The sequence below is a fragment of the Astyanax mexicanus genome, chromosome 11 (genome assembly GCF_023375975.1).
Source record: "Astyanax mexicanus isolate ESR-SI-001 chromosome 11, AstMex3_surface, whole genome shotgun sequence".
Classification (NCBI taxonomy): Eukaryota; Metazoa; Chordata; class Actinopteri; order Characiformes; family Acestrorhamphidae; genus Astyanax; species Astyanax mexicanus.
Window position 1 is genome coordinate 27,308,034 of NC_064418.1, and position 26,639 is coordinate 27,334,672.

General features: G+C 36.9%; 1 protein-coding gene across 3 annotated transcripts in view; it reads left to right on the forward strand.

Moving 5' to 3' along the window:
- The first annotated feature begins 22,179 nt into the window (after window positions 1-22,179).
- Window positions 22,180-26,639, forward strand: part of epha3 (eph receptor A3) — a 158,389-nt gene continuing 153,929 nt past the window's right edge. For 2 of the 3 annotated variants that reach the window (XM_049485064.1, XM_007251746.4), the window contains exon 1: window positions 22,181-22,396. In XM_049485064.1, the coding sequence (XP_049341021.1) occupies window positions 22,312-22,396 (85 nt within the window). In that variant the 5' untranslated portion in view covers window positions 22,181-22,311. Of the gene's footprint in view, window positions 22,397-26,639 lie in introns of all 3 variants that reach the window. The other variant, XM_049485063.1, reaches the window with a different exon arrangement.

Here is a 26,639-nt window from a genome sequence, read left to right on the forward strand (position 1 = left end):
GTCATGCACTCTAAAAAACAGAGGTATGACATGAGTACTTTTTTGTACTTAAAGGTACACTCTTTATAATTGTACCCTCAAAGGTACCATATTGGTCTTTACAGGGTCAGGTTTGTTCCCTCTGAAGTACAAAGTAATTTGCAAAAGCAATAAGTACAGATTTGTACCATTTAACCAGCCAAAGGGTACATTCAGTATTCTGCATCACTGTACTAATAAACAATATATATTTAAACTGCACATTTTTTATTTGAAAGCCAGACAATTTTTTGAGCTATAATAAGTTGATAATAATGTTTATAATTTTTATAATCTTTACTGGCACAAAATGCATGGGTACAAAAAAGGACTTTCACTGAGAGTTACTTTTTTGTACCTCATTATAAGGTACAGCCCCAGCGACAAACTTTGTACCCTTTTAAGTACAAATCTATACTTACTTTTCTTAGTGTGTGGATTATTAGTTAAGGGGTTTTTGCACATTCTTTCTTGTATTTTAGATTTGTAGGATGTTTGTGTGGTCTTGTTAGACTAATTTCAATAGTAAAACAACTTAACTTTTTAGGTAGTTTATTGTTAATTTTGCATTGTGTTGAGGTGATGCATTTGTGCATAAGGATCTGTGTCATCTTTAGCTTTGTGCTTATATATTTAGGAGAAAGGTGTATCCTTTTCTGTAACTATTCACAGTAACTAAAAATCTAAACATACATAGATATATTGCCATAAAAATCACAGACTTTACTATTTTGTTTAACCGCCTTTAGCTTTGATTATGGCTCACATTGACTGTGGTATTGTTTCCATAAGCTTCTGCATTGTCACAAGATTTATTTTTTTATTTAATCCAGTGCTGCATTCATTTTTCACCAAGATCTTGCAGCATTGATGATGGAAGAGTCTGACCACTGCACAAAGTCTTCTCCATCCAGCACATCCCAAATGAATCCTGGCTTTGACATCTTGGAATATGTCTGTGCCATCAGCTGACCTCATTCTTGATTTCTTTCAACACATACTGTTGCTGAACTTAGACCTGACCAACTGCAGCAACCCCACATCATAGCCCTGCCCCTACAGGCTTGTACAGTAGGCACAAGGCGTGATAACTGACGCAACAGAACTAACAGTTTTTGTCCTTGAAATGAGCTTTTTTTGGATGAGTAAAAACTGTGTCTTGTACCAGTGTGTTGTTTTACTCCTAATGTCTGTACACACATTCTGTTGCCAGAATGCACAATACACCTCTCACCTCCTCTTGACTATGTATATTCCACTATGTATTTACCACACAATTATTAATAGGAACACCTGTACACCCATTCATTAATGCTGTTACCTGATCAGCCAATCATGTGGTGGCTGAGCAGAGCATAAAAACATGCAGATATGGGTCAGATAACAGCTTCAGATGCTGTTGAGAAAAAGAGAAAAATGCAATGTCAGTGATTGTTAGTGTTACATAGGCTGGTTTGAGTATTTCTATAAATGCTTGTGTTTGTATTGTGTATATTCATGCAGAAGTCATGGGATAGCAGTATATACATTTTTCATGATGTGCTACCTCTGTAGATAGCTTTGATACCCCCACACCTCTATAATTAAGGGTTCAATTGAGGCCTGATAGAGAGTGACAAATGGATGGGACATTCCTTTTCCAATGTTGTCAATATGTCATAGAAGGCATTACCACCCATAGACTCTACCGATGGAGTTATGGCTAAAAGTCTTTGGGAACAGAAATGCGACACGGCAGAAATCAAATCAGGTCAGTACAATGCTCCTAGTGCCTGTTCCATAACATATGTATAGTATGTACTGTACAAATATTGTCTTTTTTAGTTGCTTTATAATCGGTACATGAATATAAAGGGTTAATACGATGATGGATTATCTCTTGTAATCTTTTTTTTGATTGTAAGGTTGGGTTGCAAATGTTTAACTCTGCCATGGATATCATTTTCGACAAGTCTTTTTCTTGTTATTAAATTATGAACACTGACCTTAACTGAGGCGAATGAGACCTGCAGTTCTATAAATGCTGTTCAGGTTTTTTTTTTTTTTGTGACCTCCTGGATGAATAGTCCATGCCCTTTTGGAGTAAAGTCAGTAGGCTGGCCACTACTGGCAGGGTTCACCAGTGTTCCGTGTTTTCTCCATTTGTGAATGACAGCCTTCATTGTGGTCCGCTGGAGACCCAAAGCCTTAGAAATGATTTTGTTTGATGATTTAGGCTGACAGATGTCAATGACTGTTTTTTTTTTTATCTGTTTTTGAATGTGTTTAGATCACGGCATAATGTGTTGCGTTATGAGATCTGTTAGCTGCTTCATGTTGTAAGACAGGTTCGATTTAAGTGATTTATTAATTCTACAGGTCTGGCAGTAATCAGGCCTGGTTGTGGATAGCTTTCCATGGGGTGGCAAACCCTTTTTTCTACAGGACTACATTGATTTGGATATTTTTTCCCTTCGTAAATAAAATCATTGTTTTAAAAGTGTTTTTTTTTTATTATTTATTCAGGTTATATAAGTCTGATATTAAAGTTAGTTTGAAATGTAAGTATGACAAAAATGCAAAAACAGAAGAAAACTTTAAAGGGATAAATACTTTTTATTTACTCTATTATAGCCTTAACCTCTTTATCAAGGCATTGGTTTTAAACTAATGTGAATTGTTTTAATTCAACCTGCATGAAAAGCTGTGGAAACCCTTGATATAGCCTAGAAATGAGTTGATTTAAGAAGTGAAGCTCAGACACTGACTCAGATACTGTTTTCTCGCTTGCCTCATTGCCGGAGGTGTCAAAACAGTAGGTTTCTTCAAAGACAGAGATGCATAAACAGAAGTGGGAGGCTGTGTGAGCCGATATGAAAACTGTTGTTGAGGGTTCAGCATGGGCAGGTTTTAAAGGCAGCGTCAGTGTGTTTACTGGTACATTACTGGTACATATTAACACTATTAACATTTGAATTGATTGTTTTGTAACACCTCTATTATGTGAGGGTGCACAGAAAAGAAGAAAAACAACATAAATAAAATAAATGAATAACTGATTGTAGGCATGGCAGTGTGTTTAGTGAGCTCTATACAGTGGCATGAGTATGGCTCCTCTGAGAGCTGGCAGAGTTGATTAGTGGTTCCAGTGGCAGGCATGCTGGCATACCCACACTCTCATTTCATCCATTTTCATTCTTTTAGTGCCATGTGCACATCCCATTCCAGCACAGGGAAGCAGGACACTTGTGTGTGGTTCAATCATGTGCCAGTGGTAGAAATTCAGTGTGGCTTTAGGGCAGTTATAAATGTATTATTAATTATAAGTTTAATATTTTGCTAGGAACCATTTAATATACAGTCATAGACAAAATAAAACGTGCCCAAATCCCTGCAGATTTCTGCATGCAGTTATGTTTTAAGCAAGTACAGCTTAAGAAATGCTATTTACAGGATTATGTTTGAGTAAAATGAACATTGATTTTTTTTATTCTACACAGACAAAATTTCTCCCAAATTCCTAATTGAAATATTTTCATTTAGAACATTTATTTGCAGAAAATTTGCAAAGCTTTCAGACCTCAAAAAATGTAAAGAAAACAAGTTCATATTCCTAAAGTTTTAAGAGTTCAGAAATCAATATTTGTTTTTTAATCGCAGTTTTCATGCATCTTAGCATGTTCTCCTCCACCAGTCTTACACACTGCTTTTGGATAACTTTATGCCTGCACTCCTGGAGCAAAAATTCAAGCAGTTCAGCTTGGTTTGATGGCTTGTGATCATCCATCTTCATCTTGATTATATTACAGAGGTTTTCAATTGGGTAAAATCAAAGAAACGCATCATTTTTAAGTGATGAACTCTTATTTTTTTCCAGAGCTGGATGTACATAATCACAGGTGTGGTCTGTTTAGACACTCCAAGGGTCTTGCCTCATGAAAGTGCTTTCAGAGCTGCCTTAAAAAAGCTCTCAGAGGCTACTTTCGGGTAGGGTACCTCTTGGTGAGAGACTTTTTGGCTGCTTGAAACTACTCTATGACGCACTTAAAGACAATTTGAGCAGTTGATAGACTTTGAGAGGGCGTACATCATTTCCTAATTTCTTCATTTCTTGGGATCTAGGCCATCAGTCTGCTGGTCATCAATGCCTTTTTTCAAGTGGTGTCTTGAATGAGAAACCTGAGCTGCCACAAACTGGGAGTCATTATTAACAAATTCAGCTTCTGTTTGGGAACCAGTGAAGGTCAGGTTTGAGTATAGAGTCATATGGTGTCATGGATGATGGCTTCAGTTCAGCCATTGTAGTGGAGTGACAAACTGCTCCAATTGCTGGTGGGATGATCTGGGGAGCCATTGCATATGAAAGTTGGCAACCCCTAGCAGTGATACAAGGCAAGGGACACAACAGCTCAGCAATTTATGCAGGACATTACATGTGTTGCCTCAAATGGAATGGTTTACAACTGGCATTTTCAGCAGGATAATGCTCGCCCATTCAGGTTCCCACAACACATGGACAAAAGTGTATAGATTTTCATTTTTAATCAAGTAACAGACAAAAATTACAGTTATTATTTAATCTAATCTTTATTTACTGTTGTGGGCTCAGTGCGCCTCATAGCAATCTCTCGTTAGGTTGCCTAGACACTATTTAGGAGTTTAGTTGTCCAACATGCTTCATCTCATTCACATGCTTTTGGAAACCAAGTAACCATTGGTGATATCATGAGTGGATTTTCTGCCAGTCAAGACTTTTCCATCCCCAGCCCCATCACCACTCCACGATTTATTCACTCAATTCCACTGTATGGTATCTTGTATCTTTGCAGGACTCAAGTTAGCTGGAATGTAAATGACAAGGCATGGATAAGATATGGAGCATCTTCACTCTGAATTCTCAGGTCAGGATGCTTTTCTCGGAGAGGCAGTCCTTTGATGAAGTGACTGTTGAGTTGATATCTGTCCATGGCTGTCTGTATAACCATCTCAAATTACTAATTTTGTGTACTTTCCTAGTGATATAAATATTTCATGAACTTTAAGGATTTGTCACCAAGCTCAGATTTCCATTATCTGCCTGTTCTCAGGATAAGCATGTCCATAATGATGGATTTTTTTTTAATTATTATGTTGTAAACCTGTCCTCAATCTACTCTTAAACCTTACCTTAACCTACACCTTAATCTGCACTTTAAACTAAAATTAACCTACAACCTAATCTATATGCATATCTATACAACTAAACCTAACATTAACCTACACTTTAATCTACACCTAAACCTTTACATTACATTACATTACATTACATTTGGCAGACGCTTTTGTCCAAAGCGACTTACAAAAGTCAAGTACAAAAGTAATAGGAATTAAGATAAACCATTTTAGATAGGGCTTAGAGGAGGTCGAAGGGACATAAAGGGATAGAGAAGTGAAGGAGGGGAAGAAGGAAATGGGGTTAGAAGTAGTTAGTTTGTTTGTTAGGGGTGTTAGGAGAGTAAGTGCTATTTGAAGAGTTCTGTCTTCAGGAGTTTATTAAAGATAGTGAGAGATTCTCCTGATCTGGTAGTGGAAGGTAGTTTGTTCCACCATTGGGGAACTCTGTATGAGAACAGTCTGGATTGCTTTGTGTGAGTGTTTGGCAAAGCAAGGCGACGTTCATTGGAGGAGCGCAGCAGCCGGGAGGTGGCGTAAGTCTTCAGGAGTGATCAGTGCAGGTAGGAAGGAGCTGTTCTGTCATCACCTTGTAGGCGATTGTAAGAGTTTTGAATTTGATGCGAGCATCAACTGGTAGCCAGTGGAGCTCAATGAGCAGTGGGGTGACATGTGCCCGTTTTGGCTGGTTGAAGACCAGACGTGCTGCTGCATTCTGGATCATCTGGAGTGGTTTTACTACACAGGGTGGGAGGCTAGTTCGTATGGCATTGCAGTAGTCGAGGCGTGAGATGACGACCGCTTGCACCAGGAGTTGGGTGGCCTGTTGCGTCAGAAACTGTCTAATTTTTCTGATGTTATAAAGCGCGAAGCGGCAGGATCGAGCAACTGAGGCCACATGGTGCGTGAAGGAGAGCTGGTCATCAACCATAACACCCAGGTTCCTATAGCAACCTTTGTCGGTGAGAGAGAGAGAGAGTCGATGCTTATAGAGAAGTTGTGTTGAAAAGATGGTTTTGCTGGTATAACCAGAAGTTCAGTCTTTGAGAGATTTAATTGAAGGTGATGCTCCTTCATCCAAGAGGATATGTCAGAGAGACACTGCGATATCCGTGCAGAGATTGAGGGATCTTCAGGTGAGAATGACAGGTTTAGCTGGGTGTCATCAGCAAAGCAGTGGTAGGAAAAGCCATGTGAGTGGATAACCTGACCAAGAGAGGCAGTGTATATTGAGAAGAGAAGGGGACCCAGTACCGAACCCTGGGGAACCCCAGTGGATAGGGAGTGGGCTGAGGACAGCTGTCCTTGCCATGACACCTTGAACGAGCGCCCAGTAAACCTAATCTTTCTTTAATTTTTTTATTACTTTTCTACCATTTTCTCCCAATGTACACGGCCAATTACTCAAACCTCTTATTAGGACTCCCCCTATTACTAGTGATACCCTAAAACCAGGAGGGTGAAGACTAGCACATGCCTCCTTTGATACATATGAAGTCAGCCATCCCCTCTTTTTGAACTGCTGCTGATGTAGCATCACAGCACATTTGGAGGAAAGTGCAGGGACTCGGTTCCAATACATCAGCTCACAGATGCCCTGTGCTGATCGACATCACCCTTCCCTTTGGAGTGATCTGGGGAGAGAGAGAGCGCCAACTACCCACCCAGAGAGAGAGAGCAAAGCCAATTGTGCTCTCTCAGGACTCCGGTAGCCGATGGCAAGCTACATAACCAGGATTCAAAACGGTGATCTCCTGAACCTAAACCTTCTTAATCTTAACCTGACCTGACCCTACACATAATCTACACCTAAATCCAACTATAACCTACAACCTAAGATAGATCTTAACCTCATCTAATTCCTCTAAACCTAAACTAAAATTATTTTTTACTAATTCTCAATTTCTTTTCTTCTAAAAACAGCAGGATTTCTGCCAATATCACCCCATAGAGCTGTTCTATCAAGTTTTCTTCAAGTGCATAAAAGACTTGATGACTGGTTGTCAGTGTTGTGTATGTATTTATGTATTTTGCTCACAGTGATAACAGTGGATGAGAGAAAAAATATATCAAAGTGGTTGTAGTTTTAGACTAGAATAATAGACCTATTATACGATTTTTGTGTACCACTTTATAATAAGACTACTTTCATAATCGGTTTATTAATATTTATTAATTAGGTTGCAAATACTTTAAAACCCATTAATAAGCAGTTAATAAATATATAACAACACAAATAAAAATGGCAACAGTGAGCTGATTTGCAAAATAGTATTTCCACACTCATTTCAAATCTCAGATCTTTCTAGAATCTCATCAATCAGCACTTAAACCTGTCATATTAGTACTGTATATTTGTAATTATGTTTAACTATTTACTATAAATTAAATGACTAGGTTGAATTAAATAACTAACAGATCACTGATGACTTTTCAATTAGTGTGTTGTAACTGCTTATCAACATTTTTAAGGCTTTTCCAACCTAGTCAATGATAATTAATAATCTAATTTATAAACCATTTATAAACCCTTTATAAGGGTAGTCTTATTTTAAAGTGGTACCGATTTTTCTGTGTTTTGCCATTTCAGATTTTTTTTATAGTCAAATGTTTTTATAGTCATTTTTAACAGTTTTTTTAAGGCAGAAGATTAATTACTCAATAAAAACAGTAAAGTTAACGAGGTTCATTTCCATGTCGTCCTCTTTCTTCACCTCTTAATAAGAACAGGAGTCAAGGTGAAGCTCTGGAGCGCCGAGGCTTTCTCTCAGCATACTGCGGTGCTTTATTTGCAGACTATCGGAACAGCAGTCTCCTCTCATGGGCTGTGATGAGGGGGCAGTAAGCTAATATGGTAATGAAGATAAATACTGGTAATCTCCTCCCTGTCGAAAAGCACGGCTGTTGACTGGCCAGAGAGCGAGTCTAATGTTTGTCCAACAACAGGGCCATTCCTCTGCAGGGATTCCAATCCGAAAGGCCTGGAGACGCGGATTCCCAAACACATCCGCAAACAAACACGAAAACAATGCATGACGATTAGCGGCCGAGGGCTCGCTGCTTGCTGGTGCGTTCGCTGGTCTGCAGGACAGAGAGGAGTACAAGCTCAATAGCATGTGTTTTTTTATCCAGGGCTACATGCAATCATTCATCTTTCCAGAACGTTTGAGGTCTGGCACTTTGCCTCTGACATGTCTCGAAACCTTGGAGCTAAAAATATGTCATGTATGTCACGATGCAGTTCCCGTTGATTTAAACCAGAGCTGGCCGTCATTCAGTGCATCCCGTTACGAATGGCGGCGCTGTAGAGAAATCTGAACCTCGTAGGGAAGATTGAACAGAACAGTTCTTTGCCTCGCGGCAATCAAACTTTAAATAAACAGCCCCCGAGGACTGGGAGGATTGCTGAGCTCTTTTTTTTTTTGTTTGGCTCTTTTGGACCCGGGGTTTCGCAACAGGGCCGGGTGGGGTCGAGGAGACTTGGGGGAGAGTTGGGGGAGAGTTGGGGGAGAGTTGGCGCAGAGCTGGGGTGGCCGTCCTCGTTAATGGACCCCGCGGCTTGGAAGAGGAGCGAGGACTATCACTGCGAGACACCTCCCGCACAGCCAGGCCAAGCTGAAGGGAACAGCGCAAGACAGCTGTAATTATGCTGTATTTAGTTAATTACCCCCTGAAACCCACATCTTTAGCGGAGGTCCCCTTGAATATGCAGATGATGCTCTGTTGTAATTAACTCTGCTTTGTAGGTTTTCAAGGGCTCCTCTTCCCTTGGCCTCTGATTGAGCGGAGCATGCCCAGCTATATTTAGAGAAAACTCCGGGGCTTCTCAGGGAAAAAAAAAAGAAGAAGAAGAAAAAAAAAGCGCAGTGCACTCGCCCACAAGTCAGCCTTGATAAATGTAAATGCCATCAACCAGACAACCCGTAATCACGGGCCTCGTCTGTCAGCTTCTTGTTATTAGTTGATAAGATTACTTTCAATTGTTCACTTGGCAAATCGCTGCAGTCGATTAAGAGGGGGGGAGAGCTATTTTTACGGAGAATGCTGATATGCTCGGTAAACGCTTCTCGCAGGTTGAAGAGCATAGCAGGGGACAGGTGATCTTCACACTGAAGATTTGATTTATTTAGCTGTTGCAGTATGGCTGTGATCTTTGTTGTGATCATTGATATTTTTAACGTTTAAATTTACTGTTATTTCTCATTTTTTCCCACTTTCTCCCCAATTTAGCACAGCCAATTACCCAACCCACTCACTAGGACTCCTCCTATCACTAGTAATGCCCCAACACACCAGGAGGGTGAAGACTAATACATGCTTCCTCCGATACCTGTGAAGCCAGCCACCGTTTCTTTCGAGCTGCTGCCGATGCAGCATTGCCGAGCAGCCAGCGCACTCTGAGGAAAGCGCAGCGGCTCGGCTCCAGTACATCAGCTCACAGACGCCCTGTGCTGCAGACATCACCCTTTAGTGATGTGAGGAGAGAGCGCCATCTACCCACCCGGAGAGAGCAGGGCCAATTTTGCTCCCTTTGAGCGCCGGCTGCTTGATGGCAAAGCTGCATGAGCAGGGGTTCCAACCTGTGAACACCAAACGTTTTAAGCGATTTCACTGTTGCAGACAAATTTCCAGTGTCGGGATTCAATTATGAGAGTCTTGCGTTCAGATAAAATCAACCATGTTTAATATAATAGTTTATATATAGTTTAACACAAGTCTTGAGGCTTGACTCACGCAAATAGTGAACAATGTCAACAACCAATAGGAGAGCTACGGAAAGCCGCTAGGCAAACATGGGAAAGTTACCATTAATTCAAAGAGGTCATGTCCACATTCTGCGGTGTCTTGTCTTTTTCTTTTAGGCTATTTTTTCTGAACAAATCACAATTCTGCAGACACAAAGGCAATGTCTCTTCCTGTTAAACTCCACCAGAAGCACTATGGGAAATAATATCAATAAGAATCTAGTTGCAGTCCTGCAAGATCCCCATTCTTTGCAAAATCTGTGACTAAAAAGTCTGTGACTGTCTTTAGATGTGAGAGGATGTCAGATTTCAATATATTATATTAAAAGTCTTTTCAGAGTCGTCTAGTGCTTGGTTAGCATAAGATGTCTTAAAAAAACTGGTTACAGATTTTTGGACCAAACCTCTCACATTTCAATATTATTGACACACCATTCAGAGGTCAGCTTTTTGGGACAATTAAGAGCTGACTCCTCCTACACACACACACACACACACACACACCTGTCTGCAATCTGCTCATCCACTCTGTCTCCTTTCCAGGTATTGCCCCAGTTTTTTTTGCATGTCCTGTCCATACTAAACCAGAGAAGTTATGGTCCTAGTCCACCACGAATTTGGTAGAATGTTTTTATAATAATGTGTATATCCAGACATAAACATTGCTGGACCCATGCAGTTCTCTCATTCTGTATTTGATGTGGTTGTTGTATTTTAAGTGGCCACAGAATCCAGACTGAGATGCACTTGTACAAATCTAATTCCGAATCACTCCCAAATTATCCACATTGCTTTTTTGCTGAAAAATAAACATGGACCTGGCAAAAAAATAATTTAGGCTGGATGGAGAAGGTACAGTATTAGGCCCGGTGACTTCATGCATCTTAATTATCTGGATTATTATTACATCCAGACAAAGCAGAACCAGATAAACATGTGTAAGTGTAAACACACCTAATACTCTCTTCAAGACCCCTTCCAGTACAACTGAAACACCAGTAATATTTGCTGCACAACGAGCGAATTTGCATATATTGTCACACAGAGCAATTAGATTTCAGTCTAACTATCCAGAGCTTTATTTCACAATCAAATCTAAATTTATGTGTCAAATCTTGTCAAGGTACAATCCAGATGCTAGTCAAATGAAGTGAGCACGTGTTAGTGCTTATTTAGAACTCACCCACATACACTACATCAGGGAAACACCTCATTACTTCTTTTATTTGCTGTAAATTTATATCGTCGCTGTCCTATGAAAAACACTTATCTCCATTTTTGTCGATTTTTAGTTTAATACATAATTCGATCGTTCAGTGTAAGGTGGAAATAAGGATTGAAAGTTTAGGTCAGTCTTTTTCTCGACCTGGTCTTCAGATAAAATCAACCGCGTTTAATATTATCTTAAGTTTTGAGACTTGACTCACGCAAATACAGAGTTTAACAATGACAACAACCAATAGGAGAGCTACGGGAAGCCGCAAGGCAAGCGCGGGAATGTTTCCATTAATTCAACTAAGCTGTGTTCATATTCTGCCATGTCTTTCTTTTTTACTTTTTGGCTGTTTTTTTCTAAACAAATCACAATTCTGCACACACAAAGGCAGCTGTGTCCAAATGGCGCTTCGTTTCTGCTTCATTGTTTAACAGCTTTTCTTTCTGTTATAGTCTACCAGAAGCATGATGGGAAATAATCTCAGTAAGAATCTAGTTGCAGTTTTTATTTTGAACTCACCCACATACACTACATCAGGGAAACACCTCATGACTTGTTTTATTTGCTGTAAATTTATATATCGTTGCTGTCCTATGAAAAACACTTATCTCCATTTTTGCTGATTTTTAGTTTACTACATAATTTGAACAGACAAACTGTCCCTTACCCTGTGCCAAAATTTCTTAATGAACGGACCAATAGAAACTTTTTTAAATCATGTGAAATAAACTTACGTTGACTTCCATTGAAAGTTTACAAGATTTTTTTGCTCTCTCTCCTGTAAAGTTGCTGATTTAGAGATAAGTGTTTTCCGTTGGACAGCAACGACATAAACCTTGGGGATTTTTAATCAGAGGTTGTTTCAGATGAAACATCAGTGTGCCAGTCTGGCAGACGTTTTACTGGTCAATACCGATTAATGCCAGTATTTACTGGCTAATAGAAACCCTGATGTTGTTGTACTTTGTACCTTTTTGCGTTTATAGCACACCATTAGACCATTAGATGCAGATCTCTGTCGCTTAGACTTTAAAAGTGTTGTAACCTCCAGACACCAGCAGCAGATGAGTCTGGAGAAGTGCTCTGTGGCAGAGTTGTAAGTCTAATTAAGGGAGCGAATACACTCGGCTGTAAATGAGGAGTAGACACAGCTAATTGCTTCCGAGAGGTCTCTTTTTTTCTTAATAATTTGCCTCCAAAGTGCTTTGGCATCAGGCTACTTCATGTGAAATTAAAAATACACTGTACAGAGTCAAAGAGAACCGACATTTCTATTAACGTGGCCTCCTCCAAAGTTAGCCCTGTAGCCTCGGCGGGTTTTGGAATGTGGCTTAATAATAAACCAAATGAGTCAAAAGAGTAATCACAGTGATGCTGTAATGCATAATAAAAGTCTGGAGGACTGCTTTGTATCACTTTGCCCCCCATCTCAATATTAGCCTCACCGCACCTATCAGTCACCTATAATTGAAGACCATGATTAATGAATTGCTGAGGGATAATTCTCTGACTTTGAGCAGAAGCTGTCCAGGCAAAGGGGCTGTGATCCAGGCTACTCTCACACTATAATAACCATCGCAAATTAATGGTACAGTTCCCCTGTATCAGCCTTATTTAAGCACCCCCTGGCTTTACAATCTAGAGAACACAGATGTGCTCAGCCAACAGAGGCTTAATATGCTACGGTCCAATAGCATGCGATTAGGTAAGGTGCTTTTACAGAGTTGTCGTATGATGTGTGCTGTATGAGATGAGGCCTGTATTTCATCATGGCTGGTTTCGCTAATCTCTTATGATACCTTCTGAAGGCAGTCTTTTTTTAAGCGTTAAAATGACCAGGATGTTGGGGAGTACATATGAGATAATGTTAATAGCAAAAGTTAGGAACGTGTAATGTAAAATGTAAATGCACTTATTAAACTCACATTTCCATTAACCACACTACTACTTTTGAGCTCAAATGACCTAATATATTAATACTTATATATTAATAGTCTGTGTTAATTTTAAAGATAGAAAACTTTTTTTTATAAAATTTTAGATTTTCATTAGGAAAAGTGTCACTTTTTTCTGAAAACTTAATTGATTAAGGTTGAAAAATAGAAAATAAATCTTAAATGTTGAGTGTGGGACATAGGGAGTTAGGAGATCAAAAGACTGATTAAGAGACACACCACAGCTGCTACAGTACAAAGTTGTACCATAAGGTTGTGTGCTACACTGATACAGTATGCTATATCACATATATACATATATTAGGGCTTTGACTGTATTTACATAATTCCATACATTTATGTATAGGAGCTTACAGGATACGTTACTCTAAAAAAAAGGAAAAATTATTGTGATTATTATTGTGATATAAACAAAAAAACTATAATTTAGACATAGACATAATCAGTATTATTTGTTTCTAATAAGACAGCGTACAACTTGATGTATAACATTAATGTTGCAAAATATTGTTCTTCTAATATAATATAATATAATATAATATAATATAATATAATATAATATAATATAATAATGATTTATCAAAAATGCTACTTTTCCAGCTCCCCTCTACATGTATGTAGATTCATAAACAGTTTTTTTTAGTCTTCCTTAATTTTTAATTTTAATTTTTAACATGTTTAAACAAAAACTAAAACATTTATTGGTTGTTTTTAAAATATTAATCTTTAATGGATGGGATGGAATGGATTAAGTTAAATAAAAAAAAGAATCTTAAGTGTGTCTTAACATGATAAAATCCAAGACAGTAAATAATTAACTTAATAATAGGATACATAATTAGCCTACTATACAATGGGGTAAAATAACCAAATCATCCATTAAATATGAAGAAATGTGGTGCAGAAAAAGGACCATAAACATGCAAGCATCACTTCATTGTGAGTAAAATAATAAATTTATTGTTATCTACTAGTGGGATATTTTTTTTAATTAAATGGAATTGTGCCATTTTCACTTTTAAATAAGTGTATTTTTATTTAAAATTACAAAAACATTTAAATTAACATTAATATTATTGTATGAGAGTTTGATTGTTGTTTGATTATAACATCATGTATGCTGTTGTAATTAAGTCTAGTGTGGTCTTGTGTTCTATTATGTCTGAATGTAGATTTTAGTGAGCTTAGTACATTTTATTTTGTGTCATATGAATAATTATTAATACTTGTTTATACTGTATTACGCTGTTCCACTTTTTTTTTTACAGGTTTTAAATGTTCCTGGCTTGCTCATACAGTTCAGGAAAAAGTCAAGAAAATAAGTAAATAGCCTAAACTTTGTTAGGAGATTCTTTAAACCTTCTTTGTGTTCACAAATCTCATTTACAAAAAAACGTGTATGACTTTTAGAACTGTCAACAAGAGATGTGAACATGGTTCTTTTATGGCATTATTCTAGAGAACCATTTAAGGCACCGATTATGTGATTGTGTGACTGGAATGTAAAAAAATTACACAAGGAGGTAAAAACACTTTACACAAACTGCTTGTACTTCAGAGATGAAAATATCTTCATGTTTTGGTGGCAGAAATGATCGGTTTTGCCTCTGCGTTTTTATGCTGTTTGCATTTTCATTTTGAGCAATGCAATGACCCAAATTCTAGCAATTCAGTTTTGATGAATAAAGTGTGCTCAGCCATTTGTAGCTTGTCAACTTGTACTGCTTGTCAGCATCTGCTGGGGAAGAGAAATACTGAAATACAGCTCATTAGTCAACCGCTGTACATAATGTAGAAAAACATGAAATGGGATGTCAAATCAAGTCAGACATTGTGTTTCTAATCTTTAACCCACTGAGATCCCACCGCATTTTTGTAAAAAAAAAAAAAAACAAACAAAAAAAACAATATATATATATATATATATATATATATATATATATATATATATATATATATATATATATATATATATATATATATATATACTTCAGTTTCTGAATTAGTTTCTCTGATTTTGCTATTCTATAAACTACAGACCGCATTCATTCAGAAAATGAGAAGTGGCTGAAATAACAAAAAAGATCAGAAAGATAAGAAAGTTTTAAGAGTTTAGAATAAATTTGATAACCCTGGTTTTTAATTTTTAACAGTTTTCAAATCAGATCAAATTAAATCAAATTTATTTGTATAGCGTGTTTTACAACTGGTGTTGGGACAAAGCAGCTTTACAGAAACATGATCGCAGGACAAAGAATCAAAACATTAAACATAGAAAATACACAATACAGAACCCCCAGTGAACATGCATCTTGGTATGTTCTCCTCCACCAGTCTTACACACTGCTTTTGGATAACTTTATGCCTTTTCTCCTGGTGCAAAAATTCAAGCAGTTCAGCTTGGTTTGATGGCTTGTGTTCATCCTTTCTAGGTTTTCAATTTAATAAAAACAAATCACAAACTCATCATTTTTTAATTTGTCTCTTATTTTTTTCCAGAGCTCTATATGTATGAAATTAAATAAAACACTTCTTACAATAGCCTTGGAGCTTAATATCAATTGAGTGATGGTTTGTAGTTGAGTCAATATTGTTTGGTTTGCAAAAAACAAATATTTATGCAGATTATGCTCAACCTTTAATCTCATGAATAATGGATCTTAAATAGTAGGTTTTTGTTACTATGTATTAGGCAATAATATGTCATTATGTGGAATAAAGGATCTGCGGAATAATGAGAAAAACGCTCCTCTCTTAATGAAGAGATGGGCGTGGCCCATGGCAAAATCTACAGCAGAATAACTGCAATGCAACTGTTATGTTGGCTAGCGAGACAGAGGTGCCATTCCAAACCCTGACTGGCATACTCCAAGAGCAGATGGTGGAGGGATGGCATCCAGACAACGCTGGCATCGTCAGCACAATGTGGCACTGGGAAACTGTGAAGCCACTGAAGCACAAGATGGGAAAGAGGTCTCCCTAGCATGCCTCAGTTTCTTACTGTGTTACTTTATTACTAAAACTCAATGGGCTTTGAGCCAAACTCAATGAGTGCTTAGAAAAAAAAAGAAAGCAACTTCTTTGCTACAAGTGAATGGACACGGGAATCCAGCGTTTTAATAGAAATTATTAATAATAGTCAATAACAGCCTCATGAGGTGGCTATCAATCAGTCATGCAGTGAATTATGCGAGCATATCCAAACTGTGCACTGCTTGTTAGACTCTCATTACTTGGCTGTAATGAGATCAACAACAATAATTCCATCTAACTTTCACACGTTATAATAAGAAGCACACATGGCAGACTGAGGGAATGCGCGCCTCCAGACAAAACCCCAACGCCATCAAGAGAACCAAATGTTGTTTCCCTTCTTTTAACTGCCACTTCTGATGGTTTGCCTCCTTGTTTAGCCTTTCCACACTAAATTACGCTCCAGGCATGTTTACCCGTGGAACAGATTGTTAAATTTGGGCTCGTGCTCCACGATGCTAGCGCTTTTGGAGGAGGAATAGGATGTGAAATGACACCCAGCTGATTCTGTGCTCGTGGAAAAAAGTCAGTCTGCTGTTGGTACGTCCCCTCGGGCTGTCTGGGCTGCTGCCCAGGTCTGCCGACAAGATTTTGTGCTCTGAAAGCTCGCTGCCCGAGATGGGAAGACGTTCAGGCTGTGGATTCCAACCAGATTTTCTTGCTGGCAGCTCCTGGAACCATTATCACAAATAATCGAGCCCGTCACTGTCATGGATGTGAAGGCCACAAGACATGGGTGAGATAAACACTTTTTTTTCACATATTTTTAAAACATAACACAGAATATTAAAGTTGACACCTTTTAAAAAGTGGGTTTCTTTAAGAATTGTTTAGTAATACAACCCCAATTCCAAAAAAAATTCCAAAAAGATTTACTAATCTCATAAACTCTCATAGACATTTTATTCACAATAGGATATAAATACATATCAGATTCTAAAAGTGAGAAATGTTATTATTTAATGAAATACACTTTCATTTAGAACATGGTGGCATTCACACAAAAAGCCTGGAAAAGTAAGTGATGCTAATAAAAAAAAAAGTTGTAATAGGAGCAATTTGCAACTTCTGCACATGAGCAGACATAAAAAGAGCATTTTTGAGAGAGTTTTAGAGAGTCTCTGAAACAAAGAAGCTTCGTGATTACAATTAAAAAAAAAAAACTCTGTAAATTTTGGAACAATTTTAGAAAATGTTCCTCAATTAAAAATTCAGAAGATTTTCAGTAATCCAACATATACAATATACAAAGACCACTTAAAAATGATGAGTTTCTTTGATTTTACCAAATTGAACACCTCTGGAATATAATCAAAAGAAAAAACGAATGATCACAAGCCATCAAACCAAGCTGAACTGCTTGAAATTTTGCACCAGGAGTGGCATAAAGTTATCCAAAAGCAAGAGCTGTGGTTTAAAACATTATACAAAATATAAAAATTGACACCCTTTAAAAAGTGGGGTTCTTTAAGGATTTTAGCAATACAACCTCAATTCCAACAATTTAGGCCACTGTGTAAAATGTAACTAAATGTAAATTAAACAGAATGCAAAGATCTCATAAACTCTCACAGACATTTTATTCACAATAGGACATAAATACATATCACTTTCTGAAAGTAAGATGTTTTACCATTTAATGAAAAGGCTTTCATTCAGGACATAATGGAAGTCACACTTCTCAAAACTGTTGCCACAAGGCAACAAAAGGCAGGAAAAGTAAGTAAGACTAATAAAAAACAGCTGTAATAGAAGAAATTTGCAACTAGTACACATAACCAGATATAAAAAGATAATTTCAGAGAGGCAGAGTCTCTGAAACAAAGAAGGTTCATAATTGAATGAAAAACTGTCTATACATTTAAGAACAATTTTAGAAAAGTTTAGATTTTAGATAAGCCACCATCTACAATATACAGCTCTAAAAAAATTAGACCACTTAAGAATAATGAATTTCTTTGATTTTACCACATTGAAACCACATTGGAATAAAAGCTTGAATTTTTGCACCAGAAGTGGCATAAAGTTATCCAAAAGCAGTGTGTTAGACTGGTGGAGGAGAACATGCCAAGATGCATGAAAACTGTGATTTCTGAACTCTTAAAACTTTTCTGATTTTATGCAAATAAATGCTTTAAATGACAATATTTTCATTTGGAGGAAATATGGTCTGTAGTTTATAGAATAAAACAACAATGTTAATTTTACTCAAACATATACCTATAAATAGCAAAATCAGAGAAACTGATTCAGAAACTAAAGTAGTCTTTTTTTTCTAGAGCTGCATAATATCATAAAAAAAAATCTGAGAATCTTTAGAAATCAATGTGCATAAGAGACAAGGCAGACTGTGAATATTGGAGGCTGGTGATCTTTGGGCAGCACTTCATTTAAAAAAATTTTTTTTTTTTTTTTTTTTAGACTTTTTTAGACTTAGTTTTTTGAAGATTGGTCAGCCTCTGCCTACACTTCTTCTGAGAGACTCTGTCTCTCTGAAAATTCTGTTTTAATATACACAGTCATGTTCCTGTTCCAGCTGTTACTTATTAGCACAGCTTGTTTTTCCCATCTATACCAGTGGAATATCTAATATCTAATGATCTGGTCATGTTGATGCCTGATGGTGCTGTTTACAAAGCAATCTGTAAATATCCCCAGCTAGCAGTTAAAGTGGATTTATCTGAGCTCTGTCTCTCTCAGCCTGGATAAAACTACAGCACACACTCCACCCAGCAGCTGCTTAGAATTTTATGAAATGCACATATGACATCACAGCCATGCTCTGTCGGTATAGCTGAGATTATTACTGGAGTCATGCTACGAGAGCCTGGAGCTTTGGAAGTTTCAAGCAGTCAACAAAGCAGTTGGATGAATATGTGAGCTTGTGGTCACTGGCAAGGCTTTGCTTTCTCAGAGAACATAGAATAATATAAGCCCTATAACTGGGATATACAGACTTGGACATCTGTGAAAATGAAATGTATGGATATAGGGGAAACCCCATAAGAACCTCACATACAAAATTAGCCCATTTAAACATTTATTGAGACTTTTTTTAAAGGTCCAATTAGTAATGGAAGAAACAGTCCGCGTAGTATCATCATTATTTCACAGGCAGCAGCATTTCTCCAGCTCTTTCAGAGGACACAATTTGTTATTCAACTGCTATATGGCAACAGTCCCTAACCCCAATAAACCTAGTGTAGAAATCGGCTAACTGGATACCCCTCCCAAGAGAACATCACTCATCCCAGTACATTAAGTATCAACAGAGATAACAAACACCTTTGTGCTCCACAGTGAAGTTTTGCACAAGAATTCACACACTCTCACAGCTGGTGCTGGGAGGTCAACAGCATTTTAAATATGGCTGATTAACTAATAATAATAAAAAATACTTGGCTTCTTATCTAATAAACACACATGTTCTTTGTTTATTATTTTAGTTTTAAGACAAAATAGTTTAAATTTTAATGTAAGATATGTGTGACAGTAGAGACTGTGCTAAGCACACAGCACCATGAAGTAACCATGAACACTTTGCTTTAAAAGAAACCTATTTTAAAGAATCGTATGTGGAGACTTATAAGTAATCTCAAGACTTATGTATTATGTTTATTTATACCTACAGTTGTTTACAGGGAGGCCTTTTAAGGTATGTGCTGTCCTGAGGATAAAAATGAATATTTGAAATCATCAGGAAAATCTGATCTAAATGTATTAATTTATAGATTATAAACTTTTATTAGAAAATTACAAAAGCTGATTTTAAAAAGGAATTTCAGACAATGTAAAATCTAAGCATGATAAAATTATAGGATTCTGAACATACAGAATACATAAAATAGGATCCATTAAACAGGACTCTCTCTCTCTCAAGTTTATTTACCAATATTGATTACACTCTTACTTTTTCTTTGTTTGTTTTATTTGCTATCATTGTAAATATAGAAAACAGAAAACAAAAATAGGTTGTTTGTATTGTTTCTGACCAAAACCACTTAAACAGAAAGATTCAAATTAGTATATATTCACTCCTTAGGTAAACTTGAAGGCAGCACCTAATTGGCCTGAATTCATTTTAAAATCGACAGCATCCTCAAATAATTTTATTTATTTTTTTCAGGTTTTTTTAGGAAACATAAAAAAACATATGACAGTTGTTATGGCTATTTTTAAAAATAAGTAATGGTTTAAGTGGATAATTTATCATACAGTAAATCAGTATAAACCACCAGAAACAATCCTAATTTAAACATTTCTTAATAAAAACTCTAATGATAAAACTAAACAACTATGTAATGCCTATAGCCTTTATTATAAAGTACATTTTATGTTATAGTAAAAAGCTCATTACTTACCAGTTGAGGACAAGCTCTGAATCATGTGAATGAGCTCAGTGACATAAGCTGTCACTTTGGAAAGCTATTAAAATTGTCACATTTTATTTAGACTTAGGCATAATAAATTAGCTTAAGTCGCACTCTTGACATCAACTCAGGGTGTAGGTGATTTCACCACAGGTACCACAAGAGATGATTTAGGCAAAAAATTACATGTTCGGAAATACATAATATTAAAGTATTAGTATATTGTACATACAGATTCTTAAACTGACTGTACTTTACTGTTAACACAAATAACAGCTCCCCATTATCTCTTCATACAGTTATATTTGTTGTTTGTTTGTGTTGTTTGGGTTGACCAGAGGAGGATGGGTTCTTCTTACTGCGTCTTGGTTCCTTCTAATGTGTCTTCCTCTTAGGGGAATATTTCTTAGTCACTGTTGCCTCCTTTGCAATCAGCGTGGTGCTTTCTCATAAGTAAGAGGCTTGGTCCAGTATCTCTTTAAAGCTGCTTTGTGTTTAAAAGGCACAATAGAAAAACATTTAAATTTGAAATATTTCTTTATAAAGCCTGTACTAGGAGTGTGCCATATTGTATCGTACGCAATAATAATAACAATATTAAACCTTAAAATATCATGCTATATTACCCACCCCTAACTATCACATCAGAGTACTACTTTTTTGCTGTTTTTGGCAAAAGAAAATTTATCAGAAAAAAAAGTTCTCATTTCCCATTGTACAGCTCTGGAAAGAATTAAGAGACTACTTCAGATTCTGAATCAGTTTCTCTGATTTTGCTATTTATAGGTTTATGTTTGAGTAAAATGAACATTATTGTTTTATTCTTTTAACTATGGAAAACATTTGTCCCAAATAAAAATATTGCCATTTAGTGCGTTTATTTGCAGAAAATGAGAAATAGCTGAAATAACAAGTTCATATTTATAAAGAGTTTATTTATTTATTTAAGAGTTCTGAAATCAATATTTGGTGGGAAAAAAAATATTTCAATCACAGTTTTCATGCATCTTGGCATGTTCGTCTCCACCAGTCTTACACACTGCTTTTGGATAACTTTTTTCTACTCCTGGTGCAAAAATCCAAGCAGTTCAGCTTAGTTTGATGTGAAAAATTAAAGAAACTCATTCTTTTTAAGTGGTCTCTTATTTTTTTTCCAGAACTGTATATCTACTAGAGACAGATTACAGATATGTACAGTATAATTCATTTCACTTTAATACTGGGAATATGGAGGTATTTGGAGTGCATTATTAGTATCATGACATCTTGGATAATTGACTGATCAAATTCTTGTATTAGTCTCAGTTAGGGGTATACCATATCATATTGTATGAAATAATAAAATGTCATTTTCATTTTGTTGCAGTAGTGTATTCTTACAATATTTTTATTCAGTGTTTTGTCATGCAGCCAAGAGTATTGTTATGGCAATAATACTGTAAAATATCGTGATGTTATTTTAAGGTCATATCGCCCACCCCTAGCATGTACACCTGGAACACGTGACTGAACAGTAGGAAAGGTTCATGCTGAATACCCAGAGACTTAACCTCAGTGGGAACACTTTGCTATTGGAGACCACTCGACCCCTCCTGAACTCCTCGGCAGGAGGCAGGTAGGTTGTGAGGCGGGCTGTGAGGCGGGTTGGGACAGGGGGCGGTAGGACCCGGCGGAAAAAGGGAGACCCCCTCGGCACGAGCGCGCACAGACTCCTCCTCGTCTCCGGTGTCAAACTTGACATCAGCCTGTGAGCCGAGAATGGTAAGTTGTGTCGGGATCGAAGCCTCACATCAGCGGCAGCTTGATGGAGTTATGTGCCTCGCGCTGCCCTCTGAACTGCCACCATGGACTGCAGCGCTCTGATACTCTCCCTCTGTCTCTGCTCGCTCTTTTTCCGCGCAGACTTCAGCATTTACCCCTCCAATGAAGGTAAGGAGACGGTTGGCGGGGATACGGGGGCGCGTGCGTGCGATTCAGCTCAGGTTGTGGGCTGACTGACTGGGTCCCGGACTCGGCGGTAGTGGCAGCGGCGTTGGTCCTCGCGCGCTCGTGCGCGCGCGTGTGTGCGGGGCTGTATGGTTGGTGGCTGTGGTGTTTAGATGGTCCTGGCTTAGAGAAGAAAGAGCCTGAATATCTGAATTTGGGCTGTTTGGACTGAAGAGCCTGATGCAGGAGTTATTATGGGATAGAAAAGCTAACTAGTTCGGTTAGTTTCTGTGGTCTTTCATTAGGAGTTCTCTTAGTTAGTTGTTAGTTAGTCTTGTGAGATACAATTCAATTCAGTTAAGTTAGAGATAAACTGGAGATAAAACAGAATATTGGCATATTAAATATTGATTATTGATTATCTATAGAGGTCATTTAGGCGAGAGTGTTCCTGTAGCTAAGCTATAGCTAGGGTTAGATAGCCTACACTTACAGAAATTATTTACGTTAGCTTTATGATGTGTATTTTCACTGAACACGGCTTTATTATTTTGTTTTCAGTCGGTTTATCTCAGGTCTGTTTTAGTTTACAGTTTTTTTTTGTCCTTGTATTCTAAGCTACAGAGCGCGTTTATAAACCCACTTTAACTCTACAAATGATCCGCCGCCTTTATTCCCACGTTTCTCAATAAAAACGTCTTATATCTTCTTCTTATTTTAAAGCGTTTCCTCTCAGACTGAAGCTGTCTGACCGGCGGCGGGTTTATTAGAGACCTCGGGTCGAGTCTCAGCGCTCAGCACTCGGTCAGAGCTCACTGACTTTATGTAGCTTCTGACAGAGTCGATATTAGCCCTGTTCACTTCACCGAAATCCTCCTGTTCTATAGCTTCCACACTCACAATTTGGACTACAGACATCCCTGTCTATCAAACCACCTTTCTGATATAAAAATAAATAAATAAATATATTTATTTTCATTTTTATAACGATCATTCGCGTATTAAAGTAAAGTTAGCTGTCTAGATAGATGCACAGGCACATCTACTGTGGGATCATGGCTAGAAATAGGCTATTAAAGCCTGAAGATATAATGGTAATTCAGAGATTTAGATTAATTCTCGCTGTGTCTGCGTGTGTGTGTGTGTGGAGCTCATCGCTCCAGAAATAAAGAAAAAGAAAAAAACGCTCTTCTGAGTGAGTTTGTGAAAAACTATTAAACACAAACTCTTTAATAAAGCAACGTTGTCCACATTTACACATGTTCACATTGTTTCTTTTGTTTATTCCTCGTTTGTTAGACTATACATATAGGTTAAAGAACCTGCTAGACACTAAATAACAACAAACTACAATAAAAGTTCATTTGAACAGAGAAAATAAACAGGAGACACACGTAAATGTGTTTTTAAACGTTATTTTTTTTTCTTTTTTCTTTTTTGTGCTTTTTATTACTTACAAAGTTTCAGATTAATAGCTGTATTTTAACTGTATGTAAATCGTTCATTGGATGAAATGTTTAAGACGATAAGATGTTTAATCAATCAGGCTGACCTTCAGTAATGTACTATAATAATAATAATTATAGAGCTGAACGGTTCACGGCTGTAGTTTGTTTAGATTTTTGAATAACATAGAAAATGTGACCCGTTAAAAGTTTTAATTTTAGATTAAAGCGTTTGAATTATTGTCATTAAAATATGTTAAAATATTTAAATTTACGATTTGAAACATTACGATTTTATATATTTTCGAGTTGAGGTTGGTCTCGGATATTATGGTAAAGATATTGTACGGAGGCTGGACTGTGACTATGACCCTAAAGAACCTTTAAACTGAGCTCTGAGTTCTGTCTGTTTAAGAATACTACTTTAAAAATACTTTTTACTCTTTTTTCTTTTATCCTGTCGTTACTTTTTTCTTTCTTGCTTGCTTTCTTTCTCCTTTCTTTCTTTCTTGCGTGCTCTTGCTGTGCAACGCTGCCTTATTTCTAGGCCTGACTCGCGGCCTCCGCATTGGCTGAGCTGCTCAGTGTTGAGTCTCGCTCGGCCTGGCCCTGCTCTCTCTCCTCTCTCCTCTCTCTCCTCTCTCTCCTGTCATCAGGTGCTCTGTAGGTTGATTTTAAGGTGTTTTTTTGGTCTGAACTGCAGGTTGTTGATTTTGAGGGCCCCGGTCTCGCCAGTGAGGGTCAGTATAGAGCCACACGCCTGCTTTAATCTCTTTGAGCCTAAAGTGAGCTTTATCAGGACTCCAGAAAACGCGAAGACACCTTTTATTAATATTATTAGTTAGAACGACTCTTTCTTTCACTTGTGAACTTTTAAAGTCAAATTTTTCACAACGGTTTGAAAAAAAAAAAAACATTTTTTGTGTGCTTTTTTCTTGAGTTGAGTGAGAGAAGATTTCTAGTATGTGATCTGTAGTAGAAGTTCCTGGATTTATAGAAGATCCTGTGTTTAAAGTGTATGATAAGTTACAGTAACTTTTTAAAAATGTTATAATAGTTTTTTATATATATTTATTATTAATATTTTTGACGTGCCTATTTTTGTCTTGTTTTATTTATTTATTTAATCAGCTGCAGATTTTCTTCAGTATTTACAGAAGAAAACACCTAAATAAATCTGCAGCAGCTCCTCGTCTGAATATCAGTGAGGATTTATAATGTTTTATCATTTTTGCTCTGTTCCCAGTGAACCGGCCGGTAGTTTTCGGACTGATTTAGTCTATATAGGAGTTGTGTATAAGTGTGTGTACGACTGGTTTTAGTCTGTCACTGAAACATTAGTTTGAGTTAAACAAACTCTTTAAACTCCTTCTTCAAGAAAAAAATAAAAAATAAGAGACAGAGGGGGAGAGAGTTAGCCGTGTTATAGCTGAGAAACTTCGCGCGCGCCTCGGCCCGGGTTTAATTAGCGTCGATTAAAGGCGCAGTTTGGAGATGGAGATTTATACACCACTGTGTACATTATGGACTGGAAGCGTTTTTTTAGTCAGGCAGTAAAAAGACAGAACAAAGCTTGATTTTAGGCCTGATTAGAGAAGTGCAGGCCTGCGGACCTGCGCTGTACAAACACACAGACACACAGAGCTAACACGAAGCTGAAGCTGAGGAGAAATGCGGCCTGGATCATAAAAACACACGATAGGCTAGGATATAAATACAATATTAAAAATATAAATAAAAGCTAAAGACACCAATAATATTAATTAAATAAATTCACTATTCATTATATTAGATTTAAAAATATATATAAAATTATCATTTTGTTTGAACAAAGCTCACCACTTCTCTCACACTGATTTCGTGTGAGTCTGATTCCCCGAGCGATAGACTGTTACATTTAAATATAATATAAATAAGAGACCACTTAATGTTGATGTTTTTCCTTGATTTTACCTAATTAAAAAACTTCTGAAATATAATCAAGAGAAAGAAGGATGATCACAAACCATCAAACCAAGCTGAACTGCTTGAATTTTTGCCCGAGGAGTGACATAAAGTTACCCAAAAGCAGTGTCTAAGACTGGTGGAGGAGAACATGCCAAGATGCATGAAAACTGTGATTAAAAACCAGGATTCTTCCACTAAATATTGATTTCTGGACTTTTAAAACTTTATGAATATGAACTTGTTTTCTTTGCATTATTTGAGGTCTGAAAGCGCATCTCTTTTTGTTATTTCTGCCATTTAGCATTTTCTTTAAATAAATGCTCTAAATGACATTATCTCTATTTGGAATTGGGGAAAAAATATTGTCTGTAGTTTATAGAATGAAACAACAATGTTCATTTTACTCAAACATGTGTCTATAAATAGCAAAATCAGAGAAAATGATTTAGAAACTAAAGTGGTCTCTTAATTTTTCCCAGAGCTCTATATGTATACATTATCATTAGTTATCTGGGTTCAGATAAACAGATAATTACTTATATTAATTTAGGTTATTTATTTTATATATTTAAGTGCATTAGGGATAATTTAGGAATAAAAAAAGGTTTTGGGGAAGCTGACTCATTCCCGCAGTCCTCCTTTTGGCTTTTACTGAAGCTCAAGCCCTCCTCTGTTTTTATTAGGTTTGTTTTGCGATTATTACATACATATTAGTTCATATTTAACCATTTATTTAGCAATTTCCACATTCGCCCATATCTACATCTTTGGATCAATAGGCCTTGTATAAAAGATAATGACATTTCTGGGTTTAATAGTTGAAAAGCTTGATCTTTACAGGCCTGTGTTTGAAG